General features: G+C 35.9%; 2 protein-coding genes and 1 long non-coding RNA gene across 3 annotated transcripts; 2 read left to right on the top strand and 1 right to left on the bottom strand.

Moving 5' to 3' along the window:
- The first annotated feature begins 562 nt into the window (after window positions 1-562).
- On the top strand, window positions 563-16,359 carry LOC118433473. Its single transcript, XR_004833401.1, has 14 exons — window positions 563-677; window positions 772-886; window positions 2,431-2,676; window positions 2,780-2,887; window positions 2,969-3,139; window positions 4,193-4,297; window positions 4,380-4,487; window positions 4,550-4,702; window positions 4,823-4,909; window positions 6,003-6,106; window positions 6,217-6,306; window positions 6,402-6,491; window positions 15,861-15,953; window positions 16,057-16,359. It is a non-coding gene; the product is annotated as an uncharacterized LOC118433473 (long non-coding RNA).
- Window positions 7,233-15,822, top strand: LOC118433472 (exosome complex exonuclease rrp6-like). Its single transcript, XM_035845412.1, has 2 exons — window positions 7,233-7,726; window positions 13,194-15,822. Exon 2 carries the CDS (start codon window positions 13,197-13,199, stop codon window positions 14,856-14,858), a length of 1,662 nt encoding a protein of 553 aa, XP_035701305.1. The 5' UTR covers window positions 7,233-7,726; window positions 13,194-13,196; the 3' UTR covers window positions 14,859-15,822.
- A 4,673-nt stretch (window positions 16,360-21,032) lies between the features above and the next one.
- On the bottom strand, window positions 21,033-21,746 carry LOC110862283 (PE-PGRS family protein PE_PGRS26). Its single transcript, XM_022111464.2, has 2 exons — window positions 21,580-21,746; window positions 21,033-21,399 (listed from the first exon to the last, which is right to left on the bottom strand). Exons 1-2 carry the CDS (start codon window positions 21,615-21,617, stop codon window positions 21,186-21,188), a joined length of 252 nt encoding a protein of 83 aa, XP_021967156.1. The 5' UTR covers window positions 21,618-21,746; the 3' UTR covers window positions 21,033-21,185.
- Window positions 21,747-27,348: the final 5,602 nt, after the last annotated feature.

Below are 27,348 nucleotides of genomic sequence, written 5' to 3' on the forward strand. Positions count from 1 at the left end.
CATTCATGACAACAGAGTTTTAAAATATAGGAAATTCAATTTACTATGAACATAGGTCGCAAACATTAACTTTAATTTCTTCTCTTATCTCATCAAACGGCTTTATCGCAGGTCTTCGCCGAGCGTTTGAAGATGGATTAAAATTCTTTAAAATCTTTAAAATTGCATGGAGGGTTTGTATCTATTAATATGTACATAGTGCAGCAAATGGAATGAATAATTTTTGCAAATGAATGACATATTTTCGCACTGTCATCATGCAGTGACCTGGAGGTCAAGACATGCTATCTTAAACTATTTGTATTGTAATAAATATGTAAGTGTGTTGGACAAAATATGTGGTACGTGCTTTACTTGAAACAAGTAGAATTTCTGTATGTAGCTAAATTGCACAATTTCTTCACTCTGCCGACCACCCCAGTAAAATGTGTATGTACATATGTACATATGCACGTATTTGCATATGCGAACAATTTGGACATGAACAATACTCGTGCAATGGTTGCGACATAATGTCACAATAAAATATCGTCGCTGTTCTGAGCAAATCTTAGTCTTGCCACGTCCTTCTTGGAGTCGTCTCCAAATGAATAAAATAGGTTACACACAAATTCCTGGAACTATTTGGATTAATATTAACTGAATATTAATTTCCTTCAAATCCAAAGGCTCACAATGTAAGACAAACTTTATTTTAATATTTTTGTACCGTTTTCATCTTCTAAAGCGTCATAGTCCATGGATTTATTGAAATCCTACTACATATTACAGAAAATTATCCCAGGTTGTGGCCATTGTGTTCCTAGGCTTTGTAGCGTTTACTTGGCGTGTCGCCCATGCCCAGTCGGCTTGCTTGGCCGGCGACCCAAACCGGCTAAAATTTGCGGTTTGTATGTATTGCTTTAAAATATTGCTTTAAAATATAAATTAATTAAACCTTAGATATAATGTACTATGATATATTATTAAAATAAACAGAGTGACTAATGGCGGTAATTATATGTGCACTACATAAAATTAGTTTGCATACGGTATTCACATTGTTATATTTTATACACTGGTTGAGATAAAAATTTAGAATCTTGTACAGTGATAGCCAAAAACATTTTTGGAGAAGGTGCTGGTCGAATTTCGAAAAGCATTTTAACAATGTCAAAGGTTACTATTGTCTGACCTGAGACACGTAAAACCAACTACCGCGAACCAACAAATTTTTGTCCCTTGGTGCTTAAATTTTTGGATGAATAGCGTAACGAATCCTTCCTGAGAATTTTGACGACTTGCACGATTTTTTTATTGGAGCTATAATTTCTTTTAAACTTGATTTCGCAATCTTTCCCATAAGCGCGATGCCGTAAATTTGATATACATATTATTACAATACGACAAATGAATGAGAGTGACCAGGTATTTATAGGAGCGATATCAATGCAGTATGCTATGTACCATGGGCTCGAATGTTTCATAAAATTTAATCGGTTCTGCTTAAATTTTGTGTTGGGAGGCACGCATTTTAGCGAATAAATACCCAGAAACTGGAAATACATATTTCTCAATGGAAGCGTTCTCGTGGTCAAAATGTAGTCCATCCAACATTAATGAAGCATACTTAAATTCATGGTTTAATTTGACTGTGAAAGGCTTGAACCAAACAACGTTACATACATTTAGTTCATAAAAATTTACCTCAAATTACACGAAAAATTTCAGTGCCCTGATTAGTGTTCTCAATGGGCTTCGGATTGGCCCGGACCGGACCGAAATCCGACGGTTCGGTCCCGGATTGGGCCATATGGCAATCCGGACCGAAAGTTTCGGTCCGGTCTTCGGTTCGGTTTCGGATCAAATATTTCTGGACCGGACCGGACCGCCGGTTTTCGGTCCGCCCGAATGTTTTTGGCGCGCTTATGAATTTTTATAATTCATATGAAAGTTTCGAAGTTTTTTACCCAAAATTAAGGATTTTCAAAGTGTTGTAAATTTAGTGTAAAGATATATATTAAAAAACCTAAAGCATGCATGACGAAAATATCCAGAAGTAATTAAGAATTACTTTAGGAAAAACACACCTGCCTTATTTCAATTTTGCCAACCTTGACATTGACCGAAAAATTATTGAACATGTCGAGGCTGCTTACGTACATACATACATAAATGTATTTTAAAAATTGTACACTATTACCGTATCATTTATTGCCAAAACTATAAATTGGTGATATCCAATTCAATGGAATTACACTGGAACGAAATGTCCCCGGATACATTTAATTAAACGTGAAACATATGACTCTGTGTACCACTTTTGTATAGTGACATAGTGACATACATATGTATGTATCATACATACATAATGTATGTAATAAATATGTAGTACAATTTTTTATGTAGTAGGTATATGAATATGAATGAACGTTAGTTTTTACACTATAGGGGTATATCTTTCGGTCCGCCCGGATTGAGCGGTTCGGTCCCGGTCCGGTTCTGAGCCGAGAAAAAACATTTCGGTCCGGTTTCGGATTGACAGTTTCGGGCCTCGGTCCGGTTTCGGATCATGTCTGATCCGGACCAATTCGGACCATGAAGATCACTAGCCCTGATCGTGGTGGTTGCACGGGCTTGAACGGCGGGCCGCTATGTAATCGGACATCGCAATGCTGTCAATGCGTACAAAATAAGGTGACCGTATCAATTATACATCCACTCCACCGGATATATGTATACATCATGATTGGGTTAATGATGATTATTTTATTAACTTATCCAATACATATTTATATAGTGTCAAGATGTTACTGATTGTAACTGGATGTCATGCCCGGGGGGAGAAACGGCCAGCTGTATCCTGAAAAGGGAGGGCAGGGAATGCGTTTGCACCGGTGATAATTACGTAAGCCAACAGCTAAATTGAAAAAATTTTCAATATAAACTCTTAATTTAAGTTCACCTATTTACATATGAATCTGAACAGTGTACCACAAATGGAACTCAGGCCTGACCAGGAGATAAATTTCCTCGCAATGCCGTTTCAAATTATGAAAGGCTTTGCAAGTTTAACCAATCAAGAATTGTGAAAGTATGCAAAGCCGATCGATACAGGGAAGAATGTAATTGCGTTGCAGGGGGACCACCTATAGATCCGGTAACTTGTACATATGTAATTTCAGAGTGGTGCTGTACATCGTTCTTATCACCCCAGATTTGAAAGTTCTTGGGATTTGTTGTAAATAGTACTTTGTGGGTGTGGTATAAAATGAGTGTAGCATGCCTACATTCCACTGGGCTTCATGGGTTTTTAATATACTCATAAAGGCCTCAACAGAACTCGGACGCATGTAGATTTATAGAGCTTTTGCTTACTAGTGCTCCACTAAGTTTCGCAACTAGTCGATTATGTTCGACCAAGAATCCATGTTGGTTGGACTCATTGCCCCTTCTTTCGCCCACCACAACCGCTCGGTGGGTGTGGAAAATCCACGGAAACATGGAAAATCCATGAAAATTATCCTAAGATTCACTAAAAATTGAGTTTTGCCCGGATTTTAAAAATTCTTTAACTTTTATACTCCCATTATACTTGCATTGTCATGCCAAATATCTAATTTGTGCTCAACCTAACATACATAGTCACGAGGTTTATTGAAATGAATTTCACATTTTGAAAGGTCCTTTAAATGCATATATTAAGGATATCAAACAAGTCCAGATTAGCCAACCTTTTGGGAAGTTAGAGTTATAAAAATAGTTAACGTACATTTGCACGGTAACATATAACAAATCGAATTATTTGCATGCTGATTAAAACTGATAGGATGCATTTCTAGTAATAATGAATTTCTTAATTAAAATCAAATTTAGTTTCAACTCAAAATTTTGCTAATAACTCGTTGCCATTGTATAGTTACAATTTTCACAGTTTTAAGATCAATAAATTTTAGATGTATTGAAATATGGAAATTTCACTTCGGAAGTTTTCAAAATTTTGCTCTTCTTGAAATATAGGCGATGTTTTGGTTAAATCGGTGTTGTGCATTGATTTCAAATCAAAATTTTGGTTAACTTAATATTTATTATATAATTGCATGCTAAATATGTACATATTTGCATTTGTGCCTGAAAAGGTATGTATCTATGTATTTAAATCCATACATATAAACCGTTTAAATAGGATAAACTCGTTTTACAAAAATTTCAGTGTGACTCGGATGGAGGGTGCACACGGTCAAACTTGACATGTTCCTCTCCCTACGGACCGTACTGTAATTTCACATCAAATCGTTGTCAATGCATCCGTAACCAGGTATTAATTTAAACCTCGCCGTGGAGAGATCTTACATACACAACATGAACTTAATCAGGTACTTTCCTTTCATTAAATATAGTGCCGGAGTAACAACGACTTCAACAGAATGCGTTGCCCGGCCGGAAAAACGGCTAACTGCATCCTCAAAAAAGTTGGGAGGGAGTGCGTCTGCACAGATCGTAATTATGTAAGTTATCCATAGAAAAATGTGTAATTAAGTTTACTTACATAAATACTTAATTTGCATAGTGTACCGCAAACGGGACACAACAGTGCCCTGGAGATGAATTCAGTTTAGAGTATATCAGTTACAATAATCAATGCCGAAATAATAACATATCGCACATTACAAAACTTTGCATACGGGATGGAAACAGAGTAGAGTGCGATTGTGTTGCAGGGGTAAGAGAGTAGTTTCTTGGATTTTAAATGCATAGATGGATATGCATATGTAAATATGTATGCTGCATAACGTATGGATACAGAAATTTGAAGTTTTCTTAATGGAATTTGTGTTGATAGTGCTATAATACAAATGATTGCCGACTACATTGCCCGGCTGGAATGCACGCGCAGTGTGTAAATAATACCTGCGGTTGTTACAAACAGGTATGTTACGGTATACTGTATGTATATGCGCATAATTAAAAAAATATAAATAACTTTTAAAGTAAATATTTTATCTGTTAATTTAGTGTACAGTTAATACGGATTGTACATGTCCCGACCCAGAAATGACAACCCATTTGTAATACTTTTGGGAGATGTTCAGTTTGCTTTGCTACACTAAGAGTAACGATATGAAATTAGTTTTCTTAGGGGGAAAGCTTCACAAAGTGACACTCAAAAGTTTCCATGCCCATTGGATATGTTGTAATATCCCATGAGTGAATAATATAAATGCATAATGGTTTGACTGGCGTATCATTCAGGTCAAGCGCTAGGCCTATAATGGGAATTTCCTTTATCATTTTTTTAAATTTTAGAAAACCGATTTAAAAAAAATTACGTTTTTGGTCAAATTTCATAAAATTTAGTAAAATTTTCGAAACTGTACCTTTTTTTACTAAATTTTGTCCATTTTGTAAAGTTTTAAAATTTTAAGAATTCTGTAAATTCTCAAAAAAATTACAAAATTTTGCAAAAAGCTCTAAATTTTGCAAATGTTAGTGACGAAACCGCATTTACGAACATAAAATTTATCTTATGTAAAATGGAATTAAGTAAACATGTCATTTACTGGACTATTTATTTATTACTTATGTAACCGTGTTTCTTTTTATGCGCACTGTTTTTCACTTGCCTAGAAAAGTGGTTAAATCTTGATTGCAACTACTTTTTTAAAAATATAGTTAACTACTATTACTACAATAAATTAAATATCTCATCGAGCATTTTGAGCAAAAATTGTTTTTATGCATTTTAATGTACTTCTTGCCATGTTGACGTCTTTAAAACATTAAAAGCAGTATTGTGCATTAATTCTTCCCCGTCTTTTTAACAGTAGAAACACTGTTAATTAGTAAAGGTGTACTTATGCCTACTTTCGCTCTTGCGAATTCTGGCTTAGGGTTACTTGACATAAATATAAATATGTCCATCTTTACATATGTATGTTTCCTGAACTTACAAGTTCTATGCTAATTGTAACAGTGCATAACGAGAACTTAGTTAACTAATTTCTAAATATGTTTCTTTTTAGTGCCAAACCGACGCAACATGCACAGCACGGCGTAAATGTGGACACGGAGTAGGTGCATCGGGGCAGAAACGCTTGCCACACATTGTACTCCTTGTCGGTTTGAGGTATCCAATTGATTTACTTTATGCGACTGTTCATTGAAATCTGGACTATATAATTGCATACATCGATATATGACTTGAAGATATGTTTAAAAACTCTTGATTTATTGCAGTGTAATTCGGATTCTGAGTGCTCCACGTTTAACTGCACAGCAAACACGCCGTTCAAAAAATGTGTGAACAATGTCTGTGCTTGTCGCGAGGTAAACCATTTCAACTCGCATTGTACATACATACATATTTAAATGCAAGAGTTTGTAATCCATATTATGTATATATATGTAAATGTCTGATTCAGTGCACTGCGGACTCGGACTGTTCACACAAAAACTGTCCAGCAAGTACGCCGTACAAAATGTGTACCTCAAACGTTTGCAGGTGTGTCGAGGTAAATAATTGTTTCATGAAAATTATGAATTCCTAATTAACTGACTTAATTTTATAAATGTAGACATTTATTATTAAATATTCATATGTAGGAGTAATCAAATCATCTATTGAGTGGTTTGTAGCTAACACCAGACTAATAGGAAAATAGACTAATAAAAGAATACATGGTACCAACACAAGTTAATAGGAAGGCTAATACGTAAGAGTGGTCACGTACGCACTTTCTACCTTACTCTAGTTATTTATATCTTGTAATAGTTACTTATAAAGACATGTCTTGTACAATTCGGGGGAGTCTTCGGTTGAGCTTCGGCTGAGGAGCATCTCTTGGCTGTGCTCCAGCTTAGAATTAATAAATACTTCTTGTTCCTGTTAAACTCCATTGTGGCCACACCGTCCCTTATTCCGCATACGGGGGAACATTCAGTCACACCCACTACCTACACCCAAACAGGCTTCATTCCTATAGGCACCCCCAATAAACAGAAGGACGGCCCTTGGATTCCCAGCAGAGGATTGGTTTGTATAGACGGATAAGGCATTTTAAGGCATTATTTATTTAGGCGAATAGCGTTACGGTCATTATTATGATAAGATTAGGCTGGGGGTCTTGCACTGGCGACCTTGCCAATTTCCTGTTTTTGGTACATGCAGTTTAGTAATTTTTAAGTAGTTTTAAAAAAAATTTTGGGCAACAGAAAGAGTTTTAAAGTAAATTTGAAGTGATTTTTGAGCTGAGGGTAATAGAAGATTTTCTATTTAGTGTTTTTAAACTTTTAAATCTAGTAATTCCGTCAAATTCAGTTAAATATAGTACGTTGAAGTAAAGTTTTTCGAAGAAAAGTAATTTTGAGAGAAAAGAGGCATTTTGTATGAAAATTTGTGATTTATGTGTGAATGTGTAACTAAAATCTGTTTCGTTTATTAAGAATATCCCTGATGCTTGAGCTCATAACCAATATTTCAAATTCCGAGATAACGGCAATCCTGAGACTTACCAGATTTGGCGTGGAGACGACATATTCCCAAACCCGACCAATTACCCCAGAGGACAGATTAATCCCAAAACTTGAATTCGAGATAGAAGTACTGCAGTGGGCATTGGACCAATTTGAGATCCACATCGCAACGGCTGGCGAAATTGCACACATAAAGACGGGAAACACCTACATTGACCTATCCTGCAAGTGGGCGAAATCTCGTTGAACTGGTCATCTCATCAGTTTTTCTCCGGTAAGGTGAACTTGCAATAATTTTGGTAGAAGAAGTTCTTTTTGTCCTTGAGAGTTTGTTAAACTCAGAGTAGTTTGCATACGAAGAGAGTCAATTCTCCTTCGAATTCCAAAATCTTTTCGAGACAAGTTAATTCTCATTCATTGAAGTATATGCGAAGGAAGTCAAAGTATTTCGAGGTACATTTATCTTTTTGTTCTCTGTTATCTTGTATGGTAATCGTGATTTATGAGATTGAATATGCATAATTATAGTTAGAATGATGTGTTATACAAATGTCAGGAAATAGTAGGAAAGAGCAGCAAAGTTTTGAACGTGAACGTAGATATCGAGAAAGGCAGCAAAAGTTAGAAAATCAAAATAGGCAAATTTGGAAACCAGTAGTTAGAAGGAAACGCCAACCACGAATTGAAATCCCAGAGTTAGATAACGATGGATTAGCATTTAGAAATTTGTTTGGAGAAGAGATAGGCAACATGGCAGGTCAAGCAGCAAATCAAGCAGCACCTCAATTTCAATTTGACAATACAGATCCAACCTTTCAAACGTTATCAGCAGCCCAACAAGCTTGTGTGAATACTTTTTTATCTCAACAATTATCTTTAGCTGGTAGAGCAATTAGGGTAGCAAACCTTAATACAAGCATAGAAGTCCCAAAGTATGATGAAAGGCGAATGACCGCAGAAACATTCTTTTCCAAATGTAAAAATTATCTTGGTGCACAAGGTTATGCAGATGTAGATCATCATTTGTATCTTCCAGTTATTATGAAAGGTGAAATGAAGCTTTGGTACGATAGCGTAGCTTCATCTATTCAAAAATGGGATGATTTTAAAGATAAATTTAAGGCTAGATATGATAATCCTACAGTTCAAATGGAAAGAAGTAGGCAATTGCATAGTAGGAGACAGGGGGAGAATGACCCTTGTGAACAGTTCATTTATGAAATGGTGAATTTAGCAAAGCAAGTAGATCCTACAGAACCAGATTCCATGAGTTTAAAGAGGGCAAGAGACGCTCTGAATCCCCAAATTTCTGCATTAGTTGGTGAGTTAAATGCATGGACAATAGAGAATTTGCTGGAACGTGTTTCTGAAGTTCATACAATTTTGCATAGGCAGAGCAGGAAAGTTAATCATCGAGCTGCAGAAATTCCTCCACTAAAAGGTTTACGAGAAGAATTACAAAAGAGGAAAAGTGAGCATGAATATGGAAATAATAGATCATATCATTCACGTGGTAGAACACATTTTAGAGGTGGATATCAGAATCAAGGAAATAGATCCAATTATAGAGATTATAGGCCAAATAATAGTCAGAATTCATCCAATAATAGTCAATCTTATTCGCAAAATAGAGGTTCATTTCAGCATGGGACTAATAGGAGTTCACACAATTCCAACACTTATAGAGGACGATCATCAGCAAGAAATCCGTCAAATACACGCGGTAGACAATCTAGAGCGGATATAAAGTGTCATAAATGTGGGCAATTCGGACATTATGTGAAAGAATGTAATAGCCCAAATCCGATAGTAATGGCAGCAGTAAGTAGAACAAATTATCAGAGTCAAGATGTACGCGAACCACAATAGTACTAATAGACATGAGAATAATAGGTACGAGACTAATAGGCAAGAGACTAATAGGCAGGAGTATAGAGATGATTATCCAAGAACATTTCCTAATAATCAGCGGCAGAATAATCAGGAGCAGAGCTCTGATTATTTAAACTCGCAGGAAGGGAGGAATCGAGATCGCGGTTACTCCCACTATTAGATTTCAAGTCAATTCCAACCGTCCAATTTTCAGAAGTATTCGGCAAATCAATTAGAAATTTTAAAGGTGCATTGGATGGATGTTCGACTCTTAGTTTAGTTAAAAAGAAAGCTGCATTAGGATTAGATAGATTTATAGATACGTCAGTACGGATGGAAATAGTTTTTGGTGATTCTAGTAAAGTGAAAAGTATTGGTGTGTTACGTATGAATGTACGTATGGGACATAAAGTAGTTAGTATTGATTTTCATGTGATTCCAGAGTTAGTTTGTGATTTCATAATTGGTAGAGATGCAATTATAAAGTATGGAATAGTACCAGATCAGCAAAAAGAGTTGTATTGGTTTAATGATTCACCAGATTTTGTGTATAAGTTAGGAAATGCAGAAGGAAATATGTGTATGATTCTTAAAGATATTCCCAAACCAGAGTTTCCACTTAATTCAGTTCATGATAAAATAGAAAAGTTGTTAGATAAGTATCCTACAGTAGCAAGGAAAGATGGAAAATTAGGCGTTACTAGTTTTGCGTTGCATAAAATTGAACTGACAGATGAGACGCCAATAGCAGAAACCCCAAGGTATTATCCTCCACATTTATCTAGAGAAATTCAGAGGCAAGTAGATGATTTATTAAAGCAAGGTTTGATTAGACCTTCGAAGTCTCCATACGGTTTTAATCCAGTTTTGCAGAAGAAACCAGATGGTACATGGCGATTAACGATAGATTATAAAAAACTCAACGCAGTTACAGTAAAAAATAGTAGGCCGATGCCTAAAGCGAATGTGATTTTGAGATTATTGCCAACAGGGCATTATTTTTCAGTTATTGATGCAAAGTCAGGATTTTGGCAGATTAGATTGCATCCCGATAGTATTGAGAAAACAGCTTTTTATGCAAATGGTTCATTGTACGAATGGTTAGTTACTCAATTTGGATTAAAGAATGCGCCAATGACTTACGTTTCTTTGATGTCAAGAATATTAGAAGGGTTATTAATGAAGTGTTGTTTTTGTTTCATGGATGATATTATTATTTTTTCAAAAACTTTGAGTGAACATTTAAGAAATATAGAACAGGTTTTACAGCGGCTTCGTCAATCTGGTCTAAGTATTAATATGAAAAAGTGTGAATTTGCAAAGTCAGAACTGCTATATTTAGGGCATATTGTTTCTAAAGGCGGATTAAAAATGCAAGAGGAGAAAGTTAGGGCAATTAGAGATTTCCCAGAACCGAGAACGGTAAAGAAAGTATTGAGATTTCATGGTATGTGTTTATGGTATGCAGGGTTCATCCCCAATTTTGGTACATTAGCGCAACCGCTATATAAATTGTTGAAGAAAAATATGAAATTTGAGTTTGGTCTTGAACAGAAGAAAGCATTTCAGGCGTTAAAAGATGCAATGCTTACAGATGTAATGTTGACAGGTATAGATTATAATTTGCCAATTTTTATTCGCACAGATGGTAGTAATGTTGGAATAGCTGCAGTAATGGTACAATACCCTGAAGGGCAAGAAAGACCTATTTATTTTGCTAGTAAAAGTCTGAATGAAAGAGAAAGTAAAATGCATGCATGCGAAATCGAATGTCTTGCTATTATTTTGGCAATTAATAAGTTTAAAGATTTTTTATATGGTGAAGAATTTACAGTCATTACTGATAATAAAGCTTTAGTTTATTTACGCAGAATGCAGAGTAAATCGAAGAAAATAGCTAGATGGGCACAAGAAATACAAGAGTGGGGATGCAAATTTATCCATTGTAGTGGTGTAAAGAATATTGTAGCGGATTGTTTATCTAGAGATCCGGTAGAACCTTTACCTAACGAGCCTGATCATCTCGAAGGGAATAGGGACATTTGTACGCCAATTTTTGCACTTAGTTTTTGTAATAATTTTTTGGAGAAAGTAAAATCAGCCCAGAAAGTAGATATTAATCTGCAAGTAATTCGTAAAATTGTAGAGAATCGACCTCTGGCCAAGGAAGATTTTAGTATGTTAGAAGGGATCCCAGAAAGTAGAAAAGGTGATTTTAGTTGGTTTAAAAAGAGATATCTCGTGAAAGATGAAGTTTTGTTTAGGTTTGTTGAAATGTTTGAAAGTCCTGATCTCATTGCTTCAGGTATTGATGAAATTGATGTTGATGTGCACGGTAGTAATAGTATGGCTCATACGCCAGTATCGACTTCAGGAAGTCAGAATTTAGTGGCTCATACGCCAAAGTTAGTGATGGCTCATACGCCCGTGTTTAAATCGGCTCTCACGCCCGAATTATTGGCTCTCACGCCACATATTGTACGTACAGATTTGGTAGGGAGACGTCCGGTCCCAAATCGTTATCCGGTAGGCAATGTTGCGGTCCCGGAAGTTGTTAGTTATCCGGTAGGCAAAGTTGCGGTCCCGGTAGTTCCTAAGTCACTCATTGGTGAGGTGATGACTGTTTTTCATGACTCTGCAGAAGCTGGTCATATGGGAGTCAAAAAGACTCAAAATTCAATTAAGCGAAGATTTTTTTGGAATGGAATGAACAAGGATATTCATGAGTATGTTAAAAGTTGTAAAAAGTGTCAGCAGTATAAAACTGATCGTATGAAACCTAGAGGTTTATTAGGAAACGTTCCCATTGCGAACGCAGTATTTGAAACAATTTTTATAGATTTTATCGGGCCTTACCCGCGTAGTTTTAGACGTCGTAATACGTATTGTTTAGTAGTTATAGACCAGTTGAGTAACTGGGTAGAACTTTTTCCAATGACGAAGGCGAGTGGCGAAAAAGTTGCAATGTGTTTAGAAGACCAAATTTTTTGTAGATACGGTGCTCCAAAATGCATCATTACCGACAACGGTTCACATTTTATTAACAAAAAAATGAAGAAATTATGTAAAGAATGGTCAGTACGACATGCTACAATTTCAGCATATCATCCGATTCCAAGTAGGTCGGAGAGAACAAATCAAGATTTAATACGAATGATTGCTACTTTTATTGAAAGCACACATGGTAAATGGGATGAAAATATCCAGAAATTTGCACTTGTTTTACGTAGTATGGTGAATGATACCACCCAAGTATCTCCAGCAATTCTCAATCTTGGGAGAGAAGTTGCTTTACCGATTGACAGAGCGTTAAAGACAGATATTACACAATGGTCAGAAGAAGAGCGATTAGATTTTGCTAAAAAATTACGCGAATCCATTAGAGATTTAATTTCAAGAGTAAAAGTTAGAATTGCAAAAGTTCATGAAAGTAATAAAAAGTATTTTGATTTGAAACGTAGAGAAGAGGTTTTCCAAGTAGGTCAGGAAGTGTGGATTAGAAACCACGCGCAGTCAGATAAAGACAGTAATATTAATCAAAAGTTTTTGCCTAAATGGCTAGGTCCTTTTAAAATCCTAAAAAGAAATGCAGATACGTACACGATGGACGTATGTTCTCGTCTTATTCCAAAGAGACATGTTTCAGATTTAAAACCTTATTTTAGTAGACCACCCAGAAGTGGCAAAGTTCCAATTTCAATTAGAAAAGTAATTACGCATCAAGATCCAAAAATTCCAGTTGTTAGACAACTCAGAGCAAGAACTAAAGTAGATTATAGAAAACTAGCTACGATAGGAAAGTCAAAATAATTTTTGTTTAATTTTTTGTATAATTCTTTTGCTTATATGCTATTTTTTTCATCTTGTAGAAAATGTCACGAGAGGATTTGTTCGCTCTCGACGGAGGTAATTCGTTTTCCTCTGATATTCACGGTGGAAGCCAATTCTCCACCGCTTCACTCACGAAGACGCAACAACGCAAAATCGACTATATTAAGAAACTCAAAATGTTCAAGAAACCGTCAATCCCACAGCGATGTCAAGAATACATTAATCGTCGTATTATGTTAAATAAGTTACTATTTTTTGATAAAATTGTACACCCGTATTATGAAAGAGTTATGTCGTTTAAGTTAAGCCCAGAGAATTTGGAAATAAGGAAAGTAGATGAAGGAAATGTAATGTTAATTAATGATGAAAAAAGATTTAAGTTTATGTGCTCACATTTGTCACAGCAGAAAGAAATAGCAATTGATACCGAGTTTGGTAATATGTATTTTTATAGAGAATGTATTGCTTTAATTCAGATTTCGAGTTATGATTATGATTTCATAGTAGATCCATTTTTAGTGTATCCTTTTATGAAAGAGTTTTTAGAGCCAATTTTTCTGAATGAAAGTATTTTGAAGTTAGTTTTTTCGGAAAATGATGTACCACGATTTCAGCGTGATTTTGATATGTTTTTTGTCGGAGTTATAGATTTACAGTCAGTTTATTGTACTAGGTTAAGTATTAATCAGAAAGAAAGTTTAGCGAATGTAGTTAAAAATTTATTAGGATTAGAGTTAAATAAGGAATATCAAGGATTCTATTGGATTACAAGACCGTTACCAGTTAGAGCGATTGAATATGCTAGAAAAGATAGTAGAATGTTGTTATGCTGTTGGAATAAGTTCAAGGAAATGTATGGAACCGAAAATGTAAACCTGAATGAGTCAAAATTAATTTGTAGTAATGTGTATAAGTTCCCTAAATGTAAGAAAACCCCAATTTCTGATTACACAAAATTAATATCAAATGGTAAAAATATTATCGTAGGAAATAAGTTTGAAATTTATGAGAAAATTTGGAAATGGTGTAAAGAAGTAGCTCAGATTAGAGATCAAAATAGAGATTTTATAACAAAGAATCAAACACTTAGATTATTACAGTTGGAAAAATTTAATTTCGAAGTTGTCAAGAAAATATTAGATAAAATACAAGATTCAGATATCAAAAATTTATGTTCAATTTTAAATGAGAAAAAGCAGATAGATATGGAGTGGATAGAAAACGAGAGAAATTTTGAAGTTATGGAAGGTAATTTTAATTTTGAAGTACCTCGTGGAGGTTCTGTCGAGTTTGTAGAATTAGAAGAACCGGTAGATGCATTGGGCACTCCCGGACGTTTTAACGAAATTTCGGAAGATGCATTGGGCACTCCCGGAGTGGTTAAAGATGCGAAGGATGCATTGGGCACCCTCGACATGGAAATACATCAACCTATCAAAGATGTTAGTAAATATTTTAAAGTTCTCTCAGTTTCTACCGAACCATGCGTAGAAGAGTTAAAAAGACAACGGAAAATTAGAAATTATCAGTCTAGGAAAAATTGGAAATTAAAGTTTAAATTGGAAAATGAGGAGAGACTTAGAAAAGGGTTATCACTGTTAAAAAAGCCGTATTCCAAAGGAAAAGCTTGGAGAGAAAGAGGAGCCCTTAGAAAACGCTTAGGGTTACCAATAGGACCGACCACTTTCACCACAAGGAGGTGAGAGGGGGCTTTTTTGAAGGGGTGATAGTATAAATGTAGACATTTATTATTAAATATTCATATGTAGGAGTAATCAAATCATCTATTGAGTGGTTTGTAGCTAACACCAGACTAATAGGAAAATAGACTAATAAAAGAATACATGGTACCAACACAAGTTAATAGGAAGGCTAATACGTAAGAGTGGTCACGTACGCACTTTCTACCTTACTCTAGTTATTTATATCTTGTAATAGTTACTTATAAAGACATGTCTTGTACAATTCGGGGGAGTCTTCGGTTGAGCTTCGGCTGAGGAGCATCTCTTGGCTGTGCTCCAGCTTAGAATTAATAAATACTTCTTGTTCCTGTTAAACTCCATTGTGGCCACACCGTCCCTTATTCCGCATACGGGGGAACATTCAGTCACACCCACTACCTACACCCAAACAGGCTTCATTACTATAGGCACCGCCAATAAACAGAAGGATGGCCCTTGGATTCCCAGCAGAGGATTGGTTTGAATAGACGGATAAGGCATTTTAAGGCATTATTTATTTAGGCGAATAGCGTTACGGTCATTATTATGATAAGATTAGGCTGAGGGTCTTGCAATTTCTGTGGAGAGCGATTACAAATACGTATCTTACTGAAGCTTGCTCATATCTTGTTATCTTTTGGATATGCCGTAGGACACAATACGTGCATAAAAACCTATACGTTGTCTTAACCCAGAGCCGAATTTTCGCTCAACAAAGCTACTCAAATGATTTTATACCACCAATATCTCCATACTACAGAATCAGCGTTAAAACTGAAATTTACAGCTAATTTTGCCAACTTATGTAACTACTTTGGTTCGCAAGGTTGCCACGAATTTTATCCAAGGGCACTAAAATTAACGTAATTAGTACTATCAAGTATTGGGAATGATCAGGCAACTTTGCCCTTGTGCAAATTCACATATTTATTGTTTACACCAGCCAACACCAAATTACTATAAAAATTTTAACATTTCTTTCAGTGCCAGGAGACAAGTCAATGTCCTGAATGCACTGGAGATTTAAGGAAATTATGCTCGAATGGACACACTTGCAAATGTCTGCATCCAAACGGTGTAAGGAAATTTTCAACTATGTATATTTACCCCTGAATATCTATCAAAACTGAACTTAGTTAAGAAATAAATTTACAATGCAACAACCAAAATGTATTAATAGTGCGAAAAGAACTCGGATTGTGACAGAAGTAATTCACTGGACTGCTCGTTTCTTAGCCTAACCCCTCCATGTTGTTGGCGTGACTGTGGTGGGACTCAGGCTTGTCGGTGCAAAAGTTCTTTTGATAACTTGCTCACTTGCAGCAAAGGGGGTAACGGGTTTGAATATGCCGGGTGTTGAACTGAATTATACAACTGTCCCGATATATACTTCAACAACATTTATTCTCTGAACTATTAAAACTTATTGATAATAATATGATCGCTTAGATTGATTTCTGAAGTGGTGTTACCTTGTTTGATGCATTAGTTTAATGCATAATTGGTCTTAATTACGTATTTGTATTAAATTAAAGATTAGTGAGTAGTTTGAAATAAATTAGTATACTATTGGTATCTTCAACCATACGGTCTATGTTTTATTTTGCATCCAGGTGCACCGCAGCAAATATTCTGGCCTTCGGCTTAGAAACTCCTTAAACTGTAAATTCTATATTTGTACATTTACTTATGGTTTTCCTCTTTATGAATTTGCTGTAACCTTATTAAGAGTGTGTCATGTGTCCACTGGGCATATTGGCTTGGACTGGACAGTGTCCAGTCCAAGCCTATGATACTATATGAAAATTTCATTTCGACCCTGTACGGAGGGTGATCGCAGATTAGAAGAGCACTGTTTATTTTTCAAATTTTAATTAAAATTTATTTCTAAATATGAATGGTTTCAACATTGTCAAAGAGTTCCCCGCTCATTTTCCCACCATCCGCGGTCGTCGATTTCATACGGCGTACACAGCTTGGCACGTATTTAAGCTCATCACCATCCGGATGTCGACCCCTATCAGTTTGACGGATGGAAAGAAAAGTGATTGAGGATTAGTAATGTGATCGATGTACGTATGTACGTAATTCGTTGGAACCAGTTTAGTATATTTATGACTTAAAGGTTATTTAGGTCGGTCAGATATCCACTTTAGAAAATCTGTCAGGTAATCCGAGCCACATAAATAAGTACACTCTAAACAAAATTGTATTGATTTCACACCAACGATGTCCATATGTGTCTTAACCGTGACGGTAAAGATTTTACTTCGACGTGGTGACGAACTTTTACCCGTTTGGATACAAATCTTCCTCGTCAGGGTAAACATTTTTACCATTCAGTGAAATTTTTTGACCACGTCGTAGCAAAATCTTAACAGTTACGGTTAAGTCACATATTGACATCGTCGATGACAATTTTGTTTACAGTGTAGTTACTCCGTCATAGTAATGATTTGGTAATCAACTCCTATACAGGGTTTGTTATGAAACGTTACACACTGGTAACGGTACCATTGCCGTGGTATGTATGTACAAATAAACGGTAATCTTCATTATTACTACATATGTACATATGTACACCATAATGATACTCCATCCGGTAGTAATCCATCGTGATTCATTCCCACATTCCTTTAGAGTTGTATGTATGTATATGTGATGTCATACATCAACAAGCCACTACATGTTTCGATACACTAAATACGTTTTGGTGTAATTTGCACCCCCGGGTGCCGCAAGGCGAATAAATTTGATAAACGAAAGGTGTGTAGCCATTTAGCGACACTTTGGCATTTAGTCGAACGTATGTACAGAGCATGATCAGTTCATGTGTGATCACTTTGCCCCGCTGATTGCAGGAGTTGTAGATGCGGTGGCGCCTAATTCTTTTTACTGTTGACGGGGGGGATCATTGGCAACAGCTTAGAATTTTTCCCGTATTTTTGAAAGTCAAATGGCGAGGAAAGCGTCAGCAGAAATGGAGGTACATACTTTAAAAACCCTTTCCAAGGGTAGGAGCTCGCGTGGAACGATAAAAAGACAACTTGAACGGGAAGGTCACGAGGTCAATCTGGGTCTAATTCATAAAATGGTTAATTTTGAAGATATTGACGTCAATTGGAGTCGTTGAGATTACCCAAACTACCTAAAAACAACCTAAATACAAGGAAAGTGACGAAAACTGTCAAAAAGAGAATTGCATGATTGACGTCCTAGGAAAATTTCCCCAGTCAGAGATAAATTGCCAAAAGGGTCGGAGTGAGTCACACAACTATTAATAATGTAATTCAACATTAATTGGGTAAAGTTACCCGAAACAAATGCGTCGTACATGCGGCGAAGCCCAATCATGTCGCTAGCCGCAAGACGAATTCCAGAAAACTGTACGAGCGCCACCTGGCGGGTGGGAGGTCCGAGTTTGTGGTGAATTTCAACGAGGCATAGTCAAGGGTGGACAACTGCAAAGGGAAAAGAAAAATCTGCTATGTACAAGAGGGACAATCCGGGTCCGAAGACTGAGTGTGTGAAAGTAAGGAAAGCTACGGTTCCCAGCTAATAGTCATTGGAGTTATCTCAGGACGACGACCCATGGGACTTTTCAAAGTTCCTCCAAATGTGAAAATTAATGTAGCCAGATAAATGTGGGATGTGTTGAAGCCTTTGGTTGAAGCAAAATTGCGAAATTCTACCCTGGAGAAGAGTCCAAAATTTACATCCACCACGAAAAGGCGTCATCACATACCGCGCGCTTGACCACGGCCTACGCGGAAGAGGTGAAACATGGAGGGGCTCCGAACTCATCAAAAATTGCGTTGTTGTTCATAGTCGTTGGACATACATATCATTCCTATCTGCGGACAGAGATGTTAATAGTGTAATTTAAATTTTGAAACTACTCCCCCAGAGGGTGTGATTCATAGCACTTATTCAAGCTTATTCGAATTTTGTCGTGCGACATGTCAATTTTATCTGCTAAACAAGTAGATTCAGACGGACGCATTAAAATCCAGCAGCCACTCCCAACAGGGTGTGGCTGAAAACGCCTTTCGCACTTATGTGTATCATTTTTCTCAGGAATTATGGAACTGATATCTACATGCCTCTTATCAGGTGCCTGCAAAACATTTATAAATCACAACATATAATTTTTTATCGTTATCAGCATTCACTATTTAGGTTTGACTTGGTTGCTCATGGTTTGGAAAACTAAAGCGTCATTCTGATTTTACACTTCATTGGTTTTAAAATTTTTTATGAACCTTTCGCACAATCAGGTTAGCTAATTTTCAGTCGAACACAAGCGATTTTTATGTTTATTATTTTTCTCATTCGCACCAAAGAATAGTTGCAGATAGGACTCCAAGGTAAGATCTATTGGCTTAAATTAGAGATTTATTTAAAGCATTACTCATTCGAAATGGTTTTCTCGAATTTAAAAACTAACACATCACACGTCATATTTCGAGCATTCAAAATTAGAAAAGCCGCCACAAGCCACACCCCAGGCGAAGTGGATCCTAAATTGCAATTGACATGTCTAAATCGCCTCGATTAGTTGAGAAAAAATAATTACACCGTGAATATGTAGACTAAAGTGAGAAAGGCGTCTTCAGCCACACCCTCTTGGGAGTGGCTGCTGGATTTTAGTCGATCTGTCTGAATCTAATCGTTTAGCAGATAAAAATGACATGTCGCACGACAAAATTGGAATTGAATAAATGCTATGAACCACACCCTCTGGGGGAGTAGTTTCAAAATTTAAATTACACTGTTGACATCTCTGTCCGCAGATAGGAATGATATGCCGTACCATACCATATGTATGTCCAACGAACATGGAAAGGGCGGATGAACCACACCCACTGTGGGTCTGGTGTCTAAATTTCAATTACCCCGTTGAAATCACATCTGTCTGCTGAGGAAAATGATATGTCACATGCTATATTTCAAGGCAAGTGGAATGGGCGCCGTGAGCCACACCCCCTGAGGGGGTGGTGTCTAACTTTCAATGAGACCGTCGTAATCTTCTCGTTGAGCTGAGGAAAATGACATATCGCATGCCATGGTTTGGTTTAGACCAACAAGGCGCCCTAAGCCACACCCCCTTGGGAGAGTGGTAAGTGACCGTTCTGATATTAATTATTGTGACATGGGTATAGTGCAATATTTTGGCCATGCAACCCAATTTTTATAAATTGAAATTTCGCAGTAAGAATTAATTGTATTTCACATATTTTTTTTATCTTGTGACCTTAATTCCGGGTGGGTGTGGTCGTATTTCGAAAATCTGGGAAAATACATTTGGCCAATTGACCTAAGGGTTCAAGAACACTTTGAATTTTCAAAATCGGTCCACTATTGAAAAAGTAATGCGAATTTGAATTTCCAATGTTGTAGGCATTACGAGGTCGGCCAAATCACCTCTCAGCAAAAAATGTCTTTAATTTTAATACATGTACCATAGCCACATAGTCGAAATCACGTGAATTTACATATTTATTATATTCTGCCATATTCTTGTTTTCCTTGGCAACTAAATAAAAAAATAATTTAGATACGTAGAAAGTGGATTTTAGAGTCGAGTATGTCGTTCTCCAACCATGCGGAGAGAAGGATGCAGAGATCCCTATTTCCATTAAGATACGAATGTGGTAATAATTTTGTGAAAGTTTAACACCGACTGTATTTAGAAGAGGAATTTTGTGTGAGACAAACGGTATCTTGTCTCCTTATTAAACGGTAAATGATTAAATTGTGGGATAGGTTGATTTAGTGGATAGTTCCTGTTTTCTGAATTCCTACCCAAAAACCCATGTTTGATTTATCCACGATTGTGGACATATGGAGTGAAACCGGGGTGCATATACTTGTTCTGTTGACGTATGGTTTTTGTTTTTATGGAAGACACATTTTTAATAAGAAATGCATACATATGTATGTAAAAGAAATTTGCCTTATTTTTATGCATTAAGTTAGTCTTAAATACGTATTTATAAAAGGATCTATTGCCTTAGAACAATCGAACATATGTACCATCATTTTCAAGTGACACCTTTTAACGCTATTAAATATTTAATATTTCTCTAATTACGCAATATTTGACACATGCCTACATACATAATATTGATGTCTATGAAAATTTTATGCTTATTATTTGCTTAGTAAATAAATAATATTTATTTTATTTTACCTCAGATTTAAATGGAATTACAAAACAGCGGGAGAACATGAATCATATTTAAATAATGTAAACAATGGATTTAATGAGCATAAACATTTTCGACTAAGCAAATCCCTTAACTGGATCTACTCTTTAAGGTTGTTCTTTTTGATCTCGTAATAACCCGTGCCCCCGCCGGAATTAAATACTCCTCCATCACCTCCATCGCCTACTCCGGAATTTTGCCCTGGTGTAATTTTGGGCGGCCCAGAACCACTCGAGTCGTCCACCCTTCCCGTCCCGCCTGGCGAACTTATGAAACCTCCATCCCCGCCACAGCCAAACGTTGCTTTAGGTGCACTGCAAACAAAACGAGTAAAATAATTATAGTGCAACTCCCGCTTAAAATTCCTCATCTTCAAACATATGTACGTAGATAATCAGGCAGGTCGATCATCCCGGTAAATCTGGCTTTAATTTAGACAAGTACGATGGAAAAATGGGAGCGTGACACCATCAGTTTCTGATTATATATCTCACTTGCTATTTCCAGAGAGTCCAGTTAGCGTCTTCCACATGGTGGCAGGATCTAATTTTTTGTAATGTATGGATAATTTTGTAACTTTTGTACATATGTATGTTTGTAAACACGGTTATGGATAACTCTCAAGGGGCGCTTAAGACTTGACTGAGCTAGAAGATCGACTTGTTGGTAGCATTTTATCCCATTTTCTACACGGAAAGATGCCCCGTGAAGGAGTAAACTTGTTTGTTTATTGGTAAATAATTGCCTCAACGGCATTCTGTTTTATCAGTCAATAGCACTTTCGACAAACACTGAACATACTGCCGGCTCACATGTATACATCCATAAACACGGACATGGGTAGGACTCCATGACTATGGTTAACGAATGGTTGCACCAACAATGTGAAATTTAATTTTTTGCACGTATGAGCACACAATATATTTCGTTCCTGGTGTCCGAAATTTTGTATGCGAGTTAAACATATGTACATATCGACATATTTATGTATGATAGTATTTATAGGATGCTTAACCTCATGGATACCGACATTAAATTTGATGAAAAGCCGTTCCCTACCAATTTTGAGTTTTTCTGAATTTGGAAAATTCAAAAAACTCGAAAATTCCACTTTTTAACATTGCATTGATATAGAAAAAGTTCAAAATTTTGGCTGGAAATAGTCACACAAACACCACTTTTTCTTATGGAATTTTCCACTGCTTTCCATGGAGTTTTTCAACTTTTCCTATTTTCCAGGGTTGGCCAAGATACTTGGATACGAAGATACAAAATACAAGATACAAAATATTTTGATTGGAACGCTAAGATATAAGATACAAAATACAAATACTAGCCAAGTACACAAGATACAAGATACAAAATACTTTTAGTAAATAGCGTGGTTCCAGATACAAGATACAAAATATGTATTTGAAATACTTTTTTCAAGATACAAGATACCTTATTTCGGGATTGAAAAGAATCATGCAATAACTAGGTAATTTGTTTTACCGTGTTTCTACAGGTAATATAACAAATTACTTAGATAATTGCTAGTAGCTATTACATGTTTCAAACTATCAAAAGTATTATATTATCTATTTTACCGAAAGATATATGTTTGCATTACGTTACTGCTCTTTAATATTATCGACAGATGTATTTGGAAAACTTTTAGCTTGCATTAATGGCTTTAGTTGTAGCTTTGCATATCAAAAAATGAACATTTAAAAATTATCGTTCCAATCGCCTTCATTCAGTTTAGTACTATCAAATAATTTATGCAAACAAGGGTTAACAAATTTGTGCATTGAGTACTCTTTCTTAACTTTTTAAAATTGTTTGTATCCCCACTAAATGCGTGATAAAGTTTTTCAATTTTACAAACAGGCATAAAATTCTCATATTTCCCCCTGGAATGTGCTAGTGAGGCTGAAAAATTTATCTTGTATCTTGACTAATATTTAAAATAAATTATGGGCGAAATAATTTGTCCAGATACAAGATACAAAATACAAAATACTTTTTGCGAAAGTTCAGATACAAGATACAAGATAAGATGCTCTCACGTTACACAAGATACAAGATACAAATACTATTTTGTATCTTTTATCTTGTATCTTGTATTTTGTTAAACTATCTTGGCCAACCCTGCTATTTTCATTCTTGGTTTTGGTAGTCAATAACAAATTATCAAATTTAATAATAATACGAGATATGATGTATTCGGTGGTCAAGTAATGGCAAGAAAAATACATCATACGGTGAATTTGGTCTTAATGAGGTTAATGATGTTCAGCAGAAAAATACATACAGCGCCAGTAGATTTCTGTAATTAATTATGTATTGTCAAATTATATATTTTTTTGGGTATTAATCCAGAACTTTAGAATATTTTAAAGGAGTAAAATAATTCCGGTTTATATTTTAAGGAGCTGTGTGCGTATGTACATACATACTTGATTGACTAGTTCAATTTAATCATATACATAAGGTCAAATAAGGTAAAGAATTTTACGAGAGGTTTAATCGAATCTGGGTAAAACATGCAAAAATACATATGTACATAAAGTAAACGGTTTATTTAAATAAATTCATGTATGCATTGTGAATTTGTAATTTATGTGATAAATTCACATAACAAAATTCCACGACATTCTTGCATCCATTAGAATTAAGATCAACTAAAAAACTGAAAAATATGCTTTAAAATTCATACGTAAGCGTGGTAAAGAATATAGTAACTTTACGTTTTCTATCTTGTTAGGTGTCCCCAATTAAGAGATAAAACAGTGAACATGTATTATTCTTCGACTAAGTTTACTACTTATGGTCACTTAAGCGTAAGAAAAATCCTGAAAACTCAATTTCAAGTGCACAAAATCCCATGAAACTATGATCCGAATGGTGTTCTGATCGGCTGTTTGTTCCTAATCAATAAGGACGAGAGTTGGTTTAATGGTGAGCTTATTTGTTTAATTAACAAGTATGTACAAAAGGAAAGGTTATTGATCGATGGTTACACAGTCGCGCAAAAGTTTGGATACTTATTACCTGTCAAAAGTTACAATGACGCAGGCAGTTTGAACGACGGGAAAAGATCAGGTCATCTCGTTATAGACAAATTATTCTTCATCTTAAGATTCAAATGGAACGAAATCCAGCTCTGTCAGAGAAGTTGGGACGGTAAATTTATGGACATACATATGTACATATGTACATATGTATGGTAGCGTATTGTATGAAATTGATACGATACGACACGTTGATCAACTCATTTGAGGACACAATATCCCATGACGCCCATATACATACATACATACATATTTATTATGATTTGTACATATTTGCTCCCATCCAACCTAAAAAATAACAAAGTTTGCAACAGGGCTTTGCACCTTCTTGTCTTGTTTGTAGGTAAATATTCGAATAAATACGTACATAAATTTGTATTCACATTAATGCATGCAATCCCATAAATACATACATACATTCATAGTATGAATTTCATACTATGAGTGTGTATTTACGTATACATATTTACATATGTGTAAATAGTTAAGCGACTTTCTCACTGCATGGAATTGTGGTTCAATTTTCATTCTCATTAATTACGTACATAAATACGTACAAATTATCCGAAGAGGCAAACGCTTACATGAAACGCTCCACTGGCATGAAGCAAGATGTTATGTACTTACATATGCGTTTGCATGGTGGAACTTGCCGGAAACTTGAATTAACGAGGATGTTGGTCGCGAAGGCCGACGTAGTTTTCCTTGTCGCCATCAGAGTACGTTTAAACGGTCACGATCCAGGACTCGGCCCACAAATAGATAATATTTCCAGCGAAAATTGTGAATCTTAATTTGCCTCAAACAGAAAAAAACGAGATAGGAATTACTGTATTAGTTTGTATTAAACAACTTAAGTATTAATTTTCCCCTACGTTAATACATACATATTACATATAATACTTGGCTGAACATAATGTAAGATACCAAACCTGTAAATAAATATTACTATCGTTTCATTTGTTAGAAGTTAACCTTTGCATGCGCAATGCCATGATTATTATAAACAAGTTTTTAGTGCCCGATTTCGGGCAGGTAGATACATAGGGTTAAAATCCCACTAGTATATCTCATCTTCGATGGCGGGACAGAAGAAGGAGAGAGAATTGAGGCAGTCTTAGAAAGAGTTTGCGGGAGTCCAAAAAGCATACAAATAAACAAACGTGTGGTCTCAACTCTTTGTTTAATTCTCCCACTACCACAATTCGACACCCAAAATTTTGAGGTGTTTGATTTTGTTTGAGTTTAGAATGGTTTTTAGAATTTTTTAAAAATCATTCTCACTAATTACTTAAAAAATTAACAAAGGCATGGCCAATCCAAATATCGTTCGGCTTCATTTCGTTTATTCGTGATAACAAGTAACGAAATGGTAAAATTTCAAGGTAGAGTTTTGTAATAAACTGTTGTTTGCTACATTCTCGCAAATTATTTGCCATTCTATATTTATGCATGTATGTATTTATGTATGTATGTACACTGTAAAGAAAATTGTCATCGACGGTGTCAATATGTGACTTAACCGGGGCGGTTAACATTTGACTATGACGTGGATACGAAATTCCTCTGAGTGGTAAAAATTTTGACCCTGATGGTGAAGATTTGTATCCAAAACGGTGAAATTTCGTATCCACGTCGTAGTCGAATCTTAACCGTCACGGTTAAGTCACATATTGACACCGTTGGTGTTAATTCGATAAAATTTTGCTGTGAGTGTATGTATGTACTAATTAATAAATAAACTCACTTTCAATGTGTATACATACATAAAGTAACCTAACAATAATTGTAATTTCGATAAATTCCACAACATCTGAATTGTTGCACATATATATAAAAATATAATGACGTGCTCAAAACGGTCTTGGTAATAAATGATTACCATCCCAGGTGAAAATGATGCGGCATAGAATTAGCTCGTTTTTATGCATCGCATGTGTGCATAATCAATATTTATTAATTATACACGACTTGCTAAGATTAGGCATAAAATTTATACATAAAATTTTCTACATACTCTCCATACGCATCAGAATGACTTAACCACCACCACTCGTCTTCGCCTACTTAGGAGCTATGTATGAACGGACTGTAAATACTACCGCCACCACCGCAACATTAAATATTTTCACTTTTTCATTTCATTTTGGCGTACAAATTCCACAAATTTATTAATTTATTTCAAATTCTTAAAAGTTAGGGTGATTGTGTTATCGAGAAACATCCGGAAACATATTAAAAAAATTGCAATTGGAAAAACAATAGAAATGAAGAAATAATTCTATAAAACACGATGCCAAATCGGGGTGTGAAATAAAAAAAATTGTGAAACTTGTACGCCAAAATGAAATGTGAAACTGAAAATATTTAATGTTGCGGTGGTGGCGGTGGTACAGTCCGTTGACATCTCCGTAGGATTAGTAGGCGAAGACGAGTGGTGGTGGTTAAATCATTCTGATGCCCGTATGGCGAGTATTTATAAAATTATTTGAGAAACTCTGCTAAAATATGGGGATGATACACACTTGTATTCATCATACATATTAAGAGCTGTTGGATCCGTCCGTCCGTCCGTCCGTAACCAGTGAGCGTAACCATCGAGAACTCATACAATCGCTTAAGCTTTGCCAGCCACCCAGTGCTGGAGCAGGAGCGGATCAGAGCATACGCTGCTTGGCTCAGCATCGGTGGGTATCGAATGGTAGCTTTAGCAGGTATTTGATTTACGCTGGTCCCTTTGTAGCTTAATTATTCTTCAGCACAAGTAAGTATATTATGACCCACCTGGTTCATAATAATGTGGCTGGGCGCCCAGCCAGGTTATGGTAGGGACCGTGCGTAAAGAATGTTAGTTTGAACTCTTGGTGGCCACGGTGCCTTATCTGTAGTTAAATTGGGCAGGGGTCCTGATAATTCGTCACATTCCTTACGCACGGTCCCTTTACCGTGATATTGCGCCTGGGCCAGTTACCCTAGCCGGGCGTAGCTGGCTGCCTTACTACTAGTTGATACGTATTTATTGTTAACCTCGATTTCTCCTTATTAAAAACCATGTAACTATACATACATATGTATGCACGCGGTTATATAAAAGCTTGCTAAATTATATATGCATATGTGTAGATAAATGTATGTATTTATGTAGGTAAGCTGCACTCTGAGGATAAGGTTAAGCACACAAAGCATGCAAAAAGTAAAATGGAATGC

The sequence above is a fragment of the Folsomia candida genome, unplaced genomic scaffold, assembly GCF_002217175.1.
Source record: "Folsomia candida strain VU population unplaced genomic scaffold, ASM221717v1 Fcan01_Sc053, whole genome shotgun sequence".
Classification (NCBI taxonomy): Eukaryota; Metazoa; Arthropoda; class Collembola; order Entomobryomorpha; family Isotomidae; genus Folsomia; species Folsomia candida.

What these genes read in the sequence shown, in the direction of transcription:
- LOC118433472 (XM_035845412.1), top strand. Translation starts at nt 13,197, where the DNA reads ATGTCACGAGAGGATTTGTTCGCTCTCGACGGAGGTAATTCGTTTTCC.
- LOC110862283 (XM_022111464.2), bottom strand. Translation starts at nt 21,617, where the DNA reads ATGTGGAAGACGCTAACTGGACTCTCTGGAAATAGCAA. An exon ending in GGACTCTCTGGAAATAGCAA is followed by an intron (nt 21,400 to 21,579) that starts GTGAGATATATA and finishes TTTTGTTTGCAG; the next exon opens with TGCACCTAAAGCAACGTTTG.